The sequence below is a fragment of the Onychomys torridus genome, chromosome X (assembly GCF_903995425.1).
Source record: "Onychomys torridus chromosome X, mOncTor1.1, whole genome shotgun sequence".
Taxonomy (NCBI): domain Eukaryota; kingdom Metazoa; phylum Chordata; class Mammalia; order Rodentia; family Cricetidae; genus Onychomys; species Onychomys torridus.
In genome coordinates, this window is record NC_050466.1 from 123,409,251 (window position 1) to 123,422,259 (window position 13,009).

At 39.3% G+C, this 13,009-nt stretch overlaps 1 protein-coding gene across 1 annotated transcript in view; it reads right to left on the bottom strand.

Annotated features, from left to right (window-relative positions):
* The window catches only part of Col4a6 (collagen type IV alpha 6 chain), a 302,609-nt gene that overhangs the window by 48,733 nt on the left and 240,867 nt on the right, over window positions 1-13,009 (bottom strand). Inside the window, exons 6-12 of the mRNA XM_036175415.1 lie at window positions 10,874-10,990; window positions 8,036-8,104; window positions 6,399-6,434; window positions 3,169-3,231; window positions 1,865-1,900; window positions 1,645-1,686; window positions 294-386 (exon numbers count right to left, since the gene is read on the bottom strand). Coding sequence (XP_036031308.1) covers window positions 294-386; window positions 1,645-1,686; window positions 1,865-1,900; window positions 3,169-3,231; window positions 6,399-6,434; window positions 8,036-8,104; window positions 10,874-10,990 — 456 coding nt within the window. The remainder of the gene's footprint in view (window positions 1-293; window positions 387-1,644; window positions 1,687-1,864; window positions 1,901-3,168; window positions 3,232-6,398; window positions 6,435-8,035; window positions 8,105-10,873; window positions 10,991-13,009) is intronic.

Here is a 13,009-nt window from a genome sequence, read left to right on the forward strand (position 1 = left end):
CAATGCTTGTTTTAATTTATTTGGCATATTAAAATTGAATGTGCACGTCTGAGGTCAAAAAAATGTTTAAATGAATAATCAGATACAGGTACACTCACATCTACACACCAGAAAACAACTCAGAATTTTCAGAATTCTTTCCATCAAGAACAAAACAAGAAGGCTTTGCCTTCCATTCTAAAACCTATTACTCCCATTTTGGAACTGGCTCATGTTAGTCTGATTACTAGACTTGAATTCTAGTATTAACAGGAAAGGGTCAGTTAATTTTTCCTATAATAAATGTTTGCTACCTTGGAGCCTTTTTTCCCTTTAGGGAATCCCATGAATTCTAGTTCCCCAGTAGATGGAGGTGGTCCTGCAGGGCCAGGGAGGCCAACATCCCCCTGTAAAATCAAAGAGACCATTGAACAAAGGATAATTATGCAGACCAGTTTTTCAAAAGGTAAGCTTGTCTTCTGGTTGTGATCCACAAATGAGTTGCCTATTATTTTGGTCTTTTTACCACATTGTGCCAAGGAGAAAAACCAAAATTTCATTGATAAGGGATAAGAAGAATTCTAAGCTTGAGAGTGAGTTTTGTACTATCATTGCAGGGGGATAAAGCAAATGGATGAGAGAAAAACAGATTCACAGTTGCATGCTCATATACAAAAGGGTAGCAAGAGAGCCACATAGGATTTGGGCAAGGGGAATGGCTACCTCTTACCAACAATGATAAGCCCCTATTGGGTTTGTGTAGCCTGTAGTTCATAGGCTGCATATGGCCACATGCAATCAAAGGTAGCTATAGATGTATCTCAACACAAAATTGTAAACTCTTAAAAAACATTATGAGATTTTTTTCTGTGATTTTCTTTTAGTAAAACTGTGGCACAATGTCAAAAGGTTGTACATGTCTGATTGGCCCAAAGGTGGGAAGGAAGGGAAGAAAAGAGAATAGTAATAGTAGTGTGTCGGGGCGGTGTTGGCACACGCCTTTAATCCCAGCACTCGGGAGGTAGTGGATCTCTGTGAGTTCAAGGCCAGCCTGGTCTACAGTGCGAGATCCAGGAAAGGCGCAAAGCTACACAGAGAAACCCTGTCTCGAAAACACACACACACACACACACACACACACACACACACACACACACACACACAGACAGAGACAGAGAGACAGAGAGAGAGACAGAAGAGTGAGGAAATAAGTGTATGAGTGTTTGTGTGCATGCATGCATTCGTGTGCGTGTGTGTGTGTGTGTGTGTGTGTGTGTGTGTGTGTGTGTATATGTGTATAGGAGGGTAAGGGGTGGAAAGAGAAAGAAGGTTAGAGGGAAGCAGGAAGCAAAGAAAAGGAAAGAACAGGCAGTAAAATATGCGAAAACACAGATAAATACCTAGGTGGAAGAAAAGAATACATTTTTTCTTATACATAGGAAGCAGAGCGAAAATTTTTGAAAGAAAAAACTCCAAAAGTACAAAAGTGTGTGGCATGTGGACATGTAGCTCTCAATTTATCCCATAGGGGAACTGTGTAAGGTGGGAAATGGCCATTTTCTAAGACAGAAAAGAAACTTATTTATCCAAGCATGCATATATGAGTAACTAGAGACATTTCTTGGAGTATGTGAGATGCAGATTGTATTTTCAAAATCTATTTACCTTGACTCCTTTTTCTCCTTGGAAACCTAACCCCATATTTCCCTGGGGCACATGGGTTCAGGGAGGAAAAAGAAAATCAATTACTAATAATCTCTGGCAACTTAAATTGGAATGTGTTATTTTTATGTTTTAACTACGAAATAGATTTCAAGCAGTATCTTTGTGGGGAAAAATTAGAGAACTTGGTGGAAGGATGTAAATACTACCAAAGTATACTTACATCAGGACCAAGAGGTCCAGCTGGGCCTGGGGGACCCTGGATTAGCAAGTAAGAAAAGAGTGAGTATTTCTCTTCATTACAGACAAAAACAAAACAAAACAAAAAACACGTGGCCACATTGGGCAATAGCATGGCTATGCTAGCTCCCTTCTTAATGCAGACTAGCTCTGGAATAGTGGAATTTTAGCTCCATCTTTCATGATTTCTTTTGAAAAGATTTTTATTTTTAATTATGTGTGTATGTGTGTGCCTGAGTGTGGGTTTGTGCACACAAGTGCAGTGCTTGCCCACCAAGGCTAGAAGACGGTGACTGGACCCTATGGAGCTCCTGGAGTTTACAGACAGTTGTTGGGTGTTGTGAGTTACCCAGTGTTGGTGCTAGGAACCAAACTTGGATCCTCCCCAAGAGTGGTATGTGCTCTTAACCCTTGATCTATCTCTCCATTCCCTCTCATTATTTCTTTTATGCTCTTTTGAAATCTCCCAAATTGGCCTGGTAGTCACATTCATGTGAAGGCAGTAAAACTAGCATGTGTTATTCCTTGTAACATGCTAGGAATGTTTCAATGTGACTTGGTGAAGTTCAGTCATAGTAGTAAGTAGCAGGATTTAGGCATTCATGAGATTGACCTAGAGACAAGGCCTTCCCAGAAGCAGAGTTGACTAGCTATATTCTTCCTTTACCCATGATATAGTTTCAGTGTCAGAAAAAAATAGGTAGGTACAGATGTTCAAGATACAAGGCTGAGAAGATTTAGAAGTATCCATAGAAGGGTAATGATAATGGTTGGAATGATTAATTAGCAATGCAGGGCATAATTAGGGGGCAGACAGCATCAATAGATGTGTCAAATATCTGTTTTCTCTTGGCTACACCTCAGGTTGAGCTATACTAGCAAGCTTTAGGGGCACAGAATGGATGGTCAGGAAAAAAACCCAAAACCTGATCAACAAGGACAACCAATATCTCTGAGCAAGAGCATGTTTCAAGCCTGGAGTGATGATATGCCTTTAATCCCAGCCCTCAGGAGGTGGAAGCAGGTGGACACTGTGATGTCAAAGCTAACCTGGTCTACAAAGTGAGTTCCAGGATAGCCAGGGCTACATAGTGAGAGCCTGTGTCTAAAAGAAAGACAAGGGAGAGAGAGAGGGATAAAGAGAATGAACATGTCCCCGTATAATCTTCCAGCGATGGCTTTTGCCCTTCTGTAAGAGAGCCTGAATTACATAGGCCTGCATTTGATCCATGGCCCGGTGAAGAAAGTGAATACCGCAAACACACACTAGTCTCAAGTTGGCCTTACTTGTAAGCCTGGTGGTCCTATGGGTCCAGATTCTCCAGGAGATCCAGGGGATCCTGATGGACCCTGGAGACACAAGAAGTTTTTTTGTTTTTTAACAAGATCAAAAGGCAAGATAGCTTTTCAAAAAACAAAACAAAACAAAAAATATACATCCACAAGAATTGTCTGAGAGTTATTACAGCATTTTTATTCATAATAGAAAATGTTGGAACTGTTCCAAGAAGTCACTGATATAGGGATTGATAAATGAACTGTGATATACAACAATGAAAAGCAGCAAATTTACTTATATATAGAACAATATGGATGAATCTCAAAAGCACTGTGGTGAGAGAAGCTAGACCCCAAAGCCTATATATTTTATTATTCCCTATATATGAGTCTCTAGGTTAATCAAAAACTGATCTGCACTGAAGAATAATCACAATAGTGTTTGCCTTTAGGGTGGGGTAGGGACAGGGATTGACTGTGAAGAGGCAAGAGGGAATTTTCTGGGGTGATGCTATGTTCTGTGGCTTAATAGAATTTTGGGTTATCTAGAAGTATGCATCTGTCAAAATTCAGCAAACACACATTTAACTTTTGTGGATATCTTTGCATGCACATTATAAACCAAAAGGAAACATTGAAGTTTACCTGATACTAGGCATACTATTGTATTTAGGAGGAATTCAGTGACGTGCTTTGAAATGCATCAAAACAGGGTGAACTGATGGATAGACAGTGATAGATAGATGGACAGAGAGTAATAAAGAGATTCTAGTAAAATATTAAAGTTATGAATGATTATTTTAAAATTATTTTACTTGACTTGTATTTGAATTTTTACTATTAAGGTTTCTTTAAAAGAAAAAAATCTAGTTATTTTAGTATAAGATAAAACATACTTCAAGATTAAAGGTATTAACCAGATATAAAAAGGGGGCATTTCATAATGATAAATGGGTCAATTTCAGAAGATATCATAGTATTACATATATCTATACATAACAATAAAGTTTCAACACACACAAAGCAAAAACTAATAGAACTGCAGGCAAGCTAGATAAAACATGTTATCATTAAAAATTTCAATATCTTTCCCTCACTAATTTGTAGAACTTAACAGTCATGTTACTGACTATCAAGACATCATCATCCATCTTGACAGAATAAATATTGCTTAAATCATTATAGCCACCAACTGCTGAATATGTGTTCTCTGTAAGTTTTGGTCATAAACCAAACTCCAGCTAATTTAATAGGATTAAACACCAGAATGTGTCCTGTTAATTTTGTTAAAATTAAACTAGAAATTGATAATAGAAAGGTAGCTAGAAAGCAGCCAAATACTTTGTAATAAGGAAATATACTCTAAATATTCCACAGGTCAAGCGGAAAGTAAAAAAGCACATGGAAAATTAGAAAATGTATAGAATTGTGTATCAATACTTAGAGCAAGACTGAAATTAGGAGAAAGCTGGTCGGGCACATGTAAGGCTCCATGTCAGTGGGGTGGCAGGATGCAGATGGCATGTTCCCAAGAAAGAGATGGAAAGCCCCAGAGAGGTCAAAGTTTAGACAACACAAAGAGAAAAAAGAATTAGAGGATTCTTTAGAAATGAAGATGCTATGATCTACTCATCTACACAGAAGAATAATCACAATGGTGTTCACCTTTGGGGCAGGATTGGGACAGGGATTGACTGTGAAGAGGTAGGAGGGAATTTTCTGGGGTGATGTTAATGTTCTGTGACTTAATAAAATTTTAGATTGACAATCAGTAACAATCCATGGTCTCCTTATTGATAACAAACCTTGTCCTCAAAGCTAAGTCTTTTTGCATCATGTCTGTATTGACAGGTAAACACTATGTCTGTGGGCAAGGGACTGAATCCTTAAGAGAAATTGTGAAGCAAACAGAGTAGTTAGTATTATATGAATTTAATGAACACACTTTTAAAGCCAATTTTTTTTTTAATCTCTGGAGACCCTCGATACCTTGATCCTTAGTTATGTTTGTCTCTTTGTATGGGCTTACATACTTCATATTTTTGTATAAATATCCATCCACTGCTAGCAAGTCTAAACTTTATCCATACTTCTTAGAAGCTACATTCTCTTTCATAGATACATATCTCCTACCAGAATTTTAGATACATAGTTATTCCCTAAGGGCTTCTGGAATTCTTCTGACACATTCCTACCCTTACATTTTTACTTCCTTTGTGGGAGGGACAATGTCTACATTGCCTGTGGGATCACTCACAGCACTTTGCTCCTAGTGGGTACTCCACATGTACTGAGAACTAACTAGACAAAAGAAGATAAGAAAGGACAAAACAAGAAATAGGGGGACAGTTCTTAAGCTTTTTCAAAAGTAAGCAGTGAAAATGTGGAATCTCATGGACAAAGAAATTCCTTAGGTGAATAACTTGTGGTCTTTCATGTACTCTCATCGATGCCTGAAAGTAAATTGCTGTATGTGATACCTTTAAAAGGAGTGTGTACATAACACTGAACACACAGAAAAACACTTAGATGGTTGCTGAATGAAAGGCATGGTACCTTCCTAATACACACAAGAGAATAGAGTGGATTTCCTTATCCATTGTTTTCCTTTTCATGTTTTCAGTCACCCCATCAGCCACAGCGAACAGGAAAAGTATGGAAGTGCATGTTCAAGGATCCGTTAGGTAGTCACCCAATGCTATGTCTCATAGCCTACCATTATTCACCTTACTTCATCACATCACAGAGGAATGCTGACTGCAGGACACTAACTTACTTTGAGAAGGGATTCAGGTTGTTGTTGGGGGGATCACACTAACATAACTTTTATTATTTATCTTACTATAGTATATTATAGTTTATTTGCAACTGTTGCTAATATCTTACTATGCTTAGCTTATAATTTCATAGGTCTATATACAGCAGAAAAGCATGGTCTATATAGGGCTTAGTATTATGTTTGGTTTCAGACATCCACTGGGGGCTTTGGAAAATATCCCCTGCCAATAAGGGGTGCATCAGATCCCTGATCTAAGTCTGAAGATGGCCTGTCTTAAAACTCGAGGTGGGCAGTTCATCATCTGAAAAAATGCAGATAGTGTGACTTGTTCTAGCTCAACACTCTGGATTTTCCATGAGTAAGTCCACGAGGCCCTTTGAATTCCACCAAGAAGAGGAAAAAGATAACCATTTGTGAGTCGACAAAGCACGGAGAGGTTGACACAAGAAGCATGACTTACAGTGATTCCGTCCAGTCCAGGCAGCCCAGGATCCCCCTGAGAAACAGACAAAGCACACAGAAGACATGAATAAATCAAGCCTGCAGGTTTTCAGACAACCAACCTAAGATTCATGAGGATAGAAACAGATTGCTGCAACTTAGGCCCCTGTCAAGGTCTTGTGTTTTAAAATGCATGAATCGCCTGTATCTAACCATTTACTTTTTCCCTGTGAACATTCTGGACTCTAGAAAACACATATTATAGCCTTGGCTGAACAAGATTTCCTATTTTACCTAGATTAATTAATTTTCACATTTGCTAGGAACTTATCAATTAGAAACGGCTTCTGCAGGCTGGTGATTTTCTGCTCTTTTTGGAGGAAAGCAAAGCTACCTTCCCATGTGCCTTCACCCCCAGAGAATCTGTGCCTATATGTATACAATGCAAATCAGACATTTCAAGGGAAAATCAACAGAGCATACAGACTCTGATTACGTTTTAATTACTTTGCAGCATCTTAAGCCACTGTATGAATCTGTAATATAACCATCTCATGGAAATTGCTGTGTTCCATTGGATCCAAGGTTTCTTTGATTTTTGGCAAAACCATTTAATCAATGTTTGCTAAGACAATGGCTGCATTTTGACACCTGCTAGTCTTGCCCCACTTGGCTTCCAGTATAAAACCTCTAAGCTCGCTGTAGCATGGAAAGAACACTGCCTGAAGTTTAGTTCTTCAGAGAACTGGCCATCTGGCTCTTAGTAAGTCACATAGCCTTAGATTTTTCAACCTGTAAAATGAGTGACATGACTCCAAAAAACACGAGGCCCTTGTCATATTTAATGTTCTATCTTCTGCTATGGCACCCATAGTCAAGAATCCAAATCTCCCTGCTTCTCTAATTATCCAGCTGTTCCATCCCCATCATTGCTTTTACAGTCAGTTTCCAAGGGTCTTGGCCCTGTACCCAAATGGAAGACAGAATAGTGGTGTCAATTTTTACAGTAAACTTGGTATATTCTCCCCTCCAGTTGTGGGCACATAAATTCCTATTTGCTACCAGGGCAGTGAAGGGTTCTTTTCCTAGTCTGGGGAGGAATAGAGTCAATCATTTGAAACCAGAGGCTCCATAAAGCTATCAGTTAGCACACAGAGAGAGTAAGCCTCAATGAAGGAAGATTCCTGACAAGAGATCAGATTCCAGTCAGTTGCAGAGAGGACTGGCAAATTTTTCTAGCCATTCAGGAATCTAGAGAAGGGGGCAAGGATGCTGGGGTGATAGCCATTCTAAACTGTGTAATGATATGGATCCAAACCAAGATACATAGACATTAAGGGCTTTAGAGGAGAAACGAGAACGTGTCTGCCTCTAGAAAATGTTTTGGCTTGTCAAAGAAAATAATAACCATGCAAAACTGTTTGCCAACTTGTCTCTTATTTTTGGTGCAGATTCTGGAAAGCAAATCTCTTGATAGCACAGTTGCAAACATTTCTGCTAATGTTTCCACCACAATAAAGCTTGGGGTCCTTCTTAAAGCAGCTGGGATTGCTCTTTAAGTAGGGATACAGCTAGTTCTGGAGGTAGTTCAGTCTGAGGTGGGGCCCACCCCTGGGGAACCTCATTTCCCACCCATTCGGCTGTAGGAGCTTTTACCTTCATTCCTGTGATGCTGCCGTGAAAAGGAGCAGGATCTCCTTTCAAACCTTTGTGACCAGGCAGACCCTGGGGAAAATATGAGAAACTTGTGAGAAATGTATGTTTACACTGTGCATGCGTGTGCATGCACACACCCCGCCCCCCCCCCCCAAGGACAGAGTTTTGCTAGCAATATGACCTGATTAGACAGAGGATCAGGCAATGAGAACCTGAAATTATGTGTCTTAAGCTGTGAAAAAATTGGCTGTGTTAAGGGGCAAAGCCCAACCTCTGAAGAGCTCATCTCAAGGCTGGCTGCCTTTCTTCTGTCTCTACATCTGGGGCCTGTGAAGGGATGAGGGCTAGAAAGCAGCAGACTTTATGTCTATTCAGAGCAGTGCTTTAAGTAAAGCTCTACCCCTTTTAGTGATACATTATTAACAGGGTCTTGGTCTAGGTCAAAGGTCAACAAAAGTTATAATAGATCAAGATAGTAATTTAAGTTGTGTGAGTCAAATCTAGGATCTGTCACAAATTTTTCTTATCATTTATTTTTTAAATGTTAAAAACAGGCTAGAAACTAGGTGCTTTTGTGGACCAATATGTAGACTTTGGGTCTAAAAGATAACTATGAAATCAACTTCACCCTGTGTTTCTGCCACAAAAACTCAGCTTCAAACCTTTGGAGAGGCTAGTGTGTCTCATTATTATCATGGAAAACAGTTCAATGTACCTGTTTCCAGTCTTTCTTTCTTTTTTTTGAAAATTCATTTTATTATTATTATTATATTTGTGTTTTAACTTTACACATCAGCCATGGGTTCCCCTGTCCTCCCCCCTCCTGCCCCCACCCCCACCTTTCCCCCATCGCCTCCCCTCCATTCCCATCTCCTGCAGGGCCAAGACTCCCCTGGGGATTCATTTAAACCTGGTGGATTCAGTACAGGCAGGTCCAGTTCCCTCCTTCCAGGCTGAGCAAAGTGTCCCTGTGTAAACCCAACGTAAATTGTTGAGACCAAGATTGGAAAAAGCACAGGGACAAATAGCCAAAGGAATGGAAGCACATACATTGTGAACCAAAGGCTGTGGAGCCCCCAGCTGGAGCAGGCCTTCTGGATAGGTGAGACAGTTGAGTAGCTTGGACTGTTTGGGAGGCACCCAGGCAGTGGGACCCGGACCCTGTCCTTGGTGCATGAGCTGGCTGTTTGGAACCTTGGGCTTACACGGGGACACTTTGGTTCCAGTCTTTCAACCAGATTTTTTTTCTGTTGTCTTAGTAGCAAGTGCTGACTCATATCTGCTACCATTATGTGCCCCTTAGGGAAATAAATGAATGATTCTACATCTAAGTGGGAGTCCAGATTAGTATTGGGGGTACACTTAGGGGAGCAAATTGTTGATTGGTGATGGATTCCTAAAGTTTGGGGACAACTGGTGTATTAGAACAACAAGGGCCTAGAAATGCAAGTTAGTTTCTTAACATTGTCTGCTTTCCCTTGTTTTTGTGGTCCCTATTCTTTTCCAAGAAGCTTCAAAGACACTTAGTGAATGGATATTCAGCAGGAGGTAAGTTCAGCTTAATAAGCACATACTCAGATTTCTATTTAAGCTTAAGGTGATATTTTAGGCGTGGATTAGGTTTCCACTCTGGGGTTCTGTCATTCAGAGGATGTCTGTTACCTCAGACATTTATTCCATTTCTTGGGGGGTGGAACCCCAGCTTTGCTAGACTTCCATTATCTATTATCCCCCTTTCTATTGCCATGACGGTATTCAGAAGATTTCATGACTCATACAGATTATCCCATATTAGGAACACAGCTTTCCATGTTATCCCACTGCTGTATACTGGTTTGGTGTCAGAGTCCTTTATGCCAATTTGGGGCTTACAATTTGCCTGTCTTTTTTGTCACATTTTCACATGTATTCTCATACACCACAACTTGGTTATTGAAGGCAACTCATATGCCTAGGAGATCTGTCTAATTGGTGGCATGATTTCTAGTTTCAAAAAAGTCTCACATCACAATTCTTATGGATTTAGGTTTTTCCAATTTAGGTTAATAGTGAACTTGAAATGTGTTGTTTTTCTCTTTCCAACCACTCATAAATTACTTCTTGTAAGGACGTGATATCTATTGTGTACATGATATATGTAAATGGAATGATATCTGAATATCTGACCTCTGTCTGAATGAATGAAATGAAACAAAAGTGGAGACATGAGACCAAAAAAATACATTAACCTTATAATCCAGGGTAATGATGTGGGGTGGGAAACAAATGAAGTACAGTGTTTCTTAACCTCAGCATCACTGATACTGGAAAAATTGGTTTGTTGATGTTCTGAAATGTGTGCTATCCTGTGACTATAGTTGTGACATCTAAAGTTATCAATACTAATTCAAATACCCACAAGGAGCAAAATTAACCCTGGTTAAGAATTACTAGTATAAACCAAGCTTGCCACACCTCTTAACTTCTCATTAATATGCTCATGATCACATGAAGGTCTTCCAAGCACATCCCAATGTTATCCAACATGGGAACATGCCAAATGGCCCAAGTGCATGTTTTACTCTGAAATGTACTATAGCTATTTTTTCCTTCTTTTAATAATCTTGACAATTCCAAAAGTAGGATTCAAAAGTAACCTAAAGCCATGTAGAGTGCACATCCCCAACTGGCATTTATTAAGAGTTTTGCTGTTGTGGTGCCTGCCATCAGTGTAAACTCTTGCATTGGACAAGTTAGTACAGTGACTCTCTGCAGAGACTCAATGAAGTTCCCAAAGAAACAAAAAGGAAGACTTTTGGAAGTACATTAGCATTAAGATACAAATATTTGATAACATACAGGTGGTCCTAAAATCCCAGGGTAGCCATCAGGGCCTGGAAATCCAACAGCTCCTTGAGTTCCATTACAGCCATCTAGGCCAGGTGGCCCTCTGGGACCTGGTTGTCCAGGGTGTCCCTGTTCAAAGAGAAAAGAAGGGATCAAGTCAGATGCAGGACTGTCAGTGCATTCAAAAGGCTCCACAATGAGAATAGCTAAGTGCACCACTAAATTCTGGCTTGTTACTCCCTCATCATATATGTTCTCAAATTTTTCCTTTGTATCTAGATATATGTTACCAATCACAGCTCAAGTTATCCCACACAAAAAGACAACTAGTGCTTTAATAAGACCCAAGCTGAAACTAAAGGGCTCAAACATGGACATTTATGATAGTTAAGGTACTAAACTTCACCTTCATAGAAAATAGAGATATACCAAAACGGGATTTAGCTATCTGGCAGCTGATCTGCTATCAACAGAGAACTATGCCAAAGTTTGAGATTCCTCAGACCAGATTCTGGAATGACTTTCTGGGGATGGAGAACATGGGAGAATTAAGACACCTGTGTTTTTTCTTTGCCTGGTCCCTCCTCCAGCCCAAGTCTCCAGAAGTCTACATACAATTAGAAGACAAAAGGAAAGAGAACCTGCTTGGTATATCCTATTTTCCCCTACCAACAAAAGTATAGTTCCCAGTTGTTGACTGAAAACCTAGATAGCAGCAAACTTTATAATCCCATGCCTTTCCCTATGTTTTCAGGCAACTATTGGGCATCTTAGACTACATCCCAAATAAATAAGGGGGGACTGTTATATCAGAGGAAAGACTCATTTACCATATTCTTGTAGAGAAAATGTGCCACAGAATTCCATCTCATTTTTTATTGTTACTAGAGTTGTAGAGGGTAAACAGACCATTAATATCAATGTGTGAATTCAGACTACTAAAATGATGGTTTCAGCTTTGCATCGGAAACATTCTGCATACTTGAGTCATCAACTCTTTATTGCCAACTGGGATGAGCCCCAGATCTCTTCTTTTGTTGGCATAGCTTTTTCAGGTTGATGGTAGACCTCAAAACTAGCACAAATGTTCTTTTTCTGCTTCACCATTTGATTGGTGATTTTGTCTCATGTTAGATTGTAGTAATCTCAGCACATGAGTCTTCCCTTTGCTCTTTAAGCTAACTTTCACTTCTTTAAGGGAAGTGTTTTACTTCTGTTTGTCACATTCGAATTGCCAGCATCACTAATCTTCTACTTTAGGACCATTATTAAGTAAAATATAGATTATATGAGCACAAGTACTGTAATACTGCTGTGAAAATTGATCTGCTAAAGATAGCTACTTAGTGACTAATAGGCTGCTAGAGAATATAGCATAAATATTCATAGATATGCTAGAAAAGGGGATGATTTACATCACAGGTAGGATGGAGTGGGTTGGCATTAGAGTTCATTATACCACTCAGAACAATGTGCAATTTAGAATTCATGAGATATTTCCATGGATAAGGAGGGACTACTGGTAATTTGAAAGGCCCATTTTGAACACGTTTCCCTCAAATCATTAAATACACATTTCTCCGTTGAAAGTATGTTTAAGGGAAGGTGGAATTCTACCTTTCACTAACCTATCCAATAATCTATCAAGTTCATCTGTTTGCACCATGCCCCAAATACAACTGGCTTTTACTAGATTAAAACATTATGTTCTTCAACTCTGAAACTTATTGAATTCAGATGAGCTATAAGAAAATGCTTATTAACTCCCCAGCTAACCAATTGCCCTGGTAGTGCATATGAAGAGAAGGGATGGATTCTTAACTGAAGCAACTACCTGACATGTGATTGTGACAAACTGGGAGTGTAGGTGAGATTTTAATAAGACTTGATAATTTGTGGCCAATCAATTTTCCATAGAGGAGATGCCATATGGACATATTCCTTTCTGTTAACCAAGATCCAGCATCAGTTCCCATGTAGAACTTCTGTACAGAAAGTTGTTGTTGTTTTGAAATAGCCATATTTCCCTACAGTCTTAGACAACAGCTCTATAATACCTCTGTAATGTTTCTGTATTAATGGTTTGGAGTCAGTTGTTCCATCATCCATTGGTGTTTCCCTGTAATCCTGCCACATCTTCTAAATATA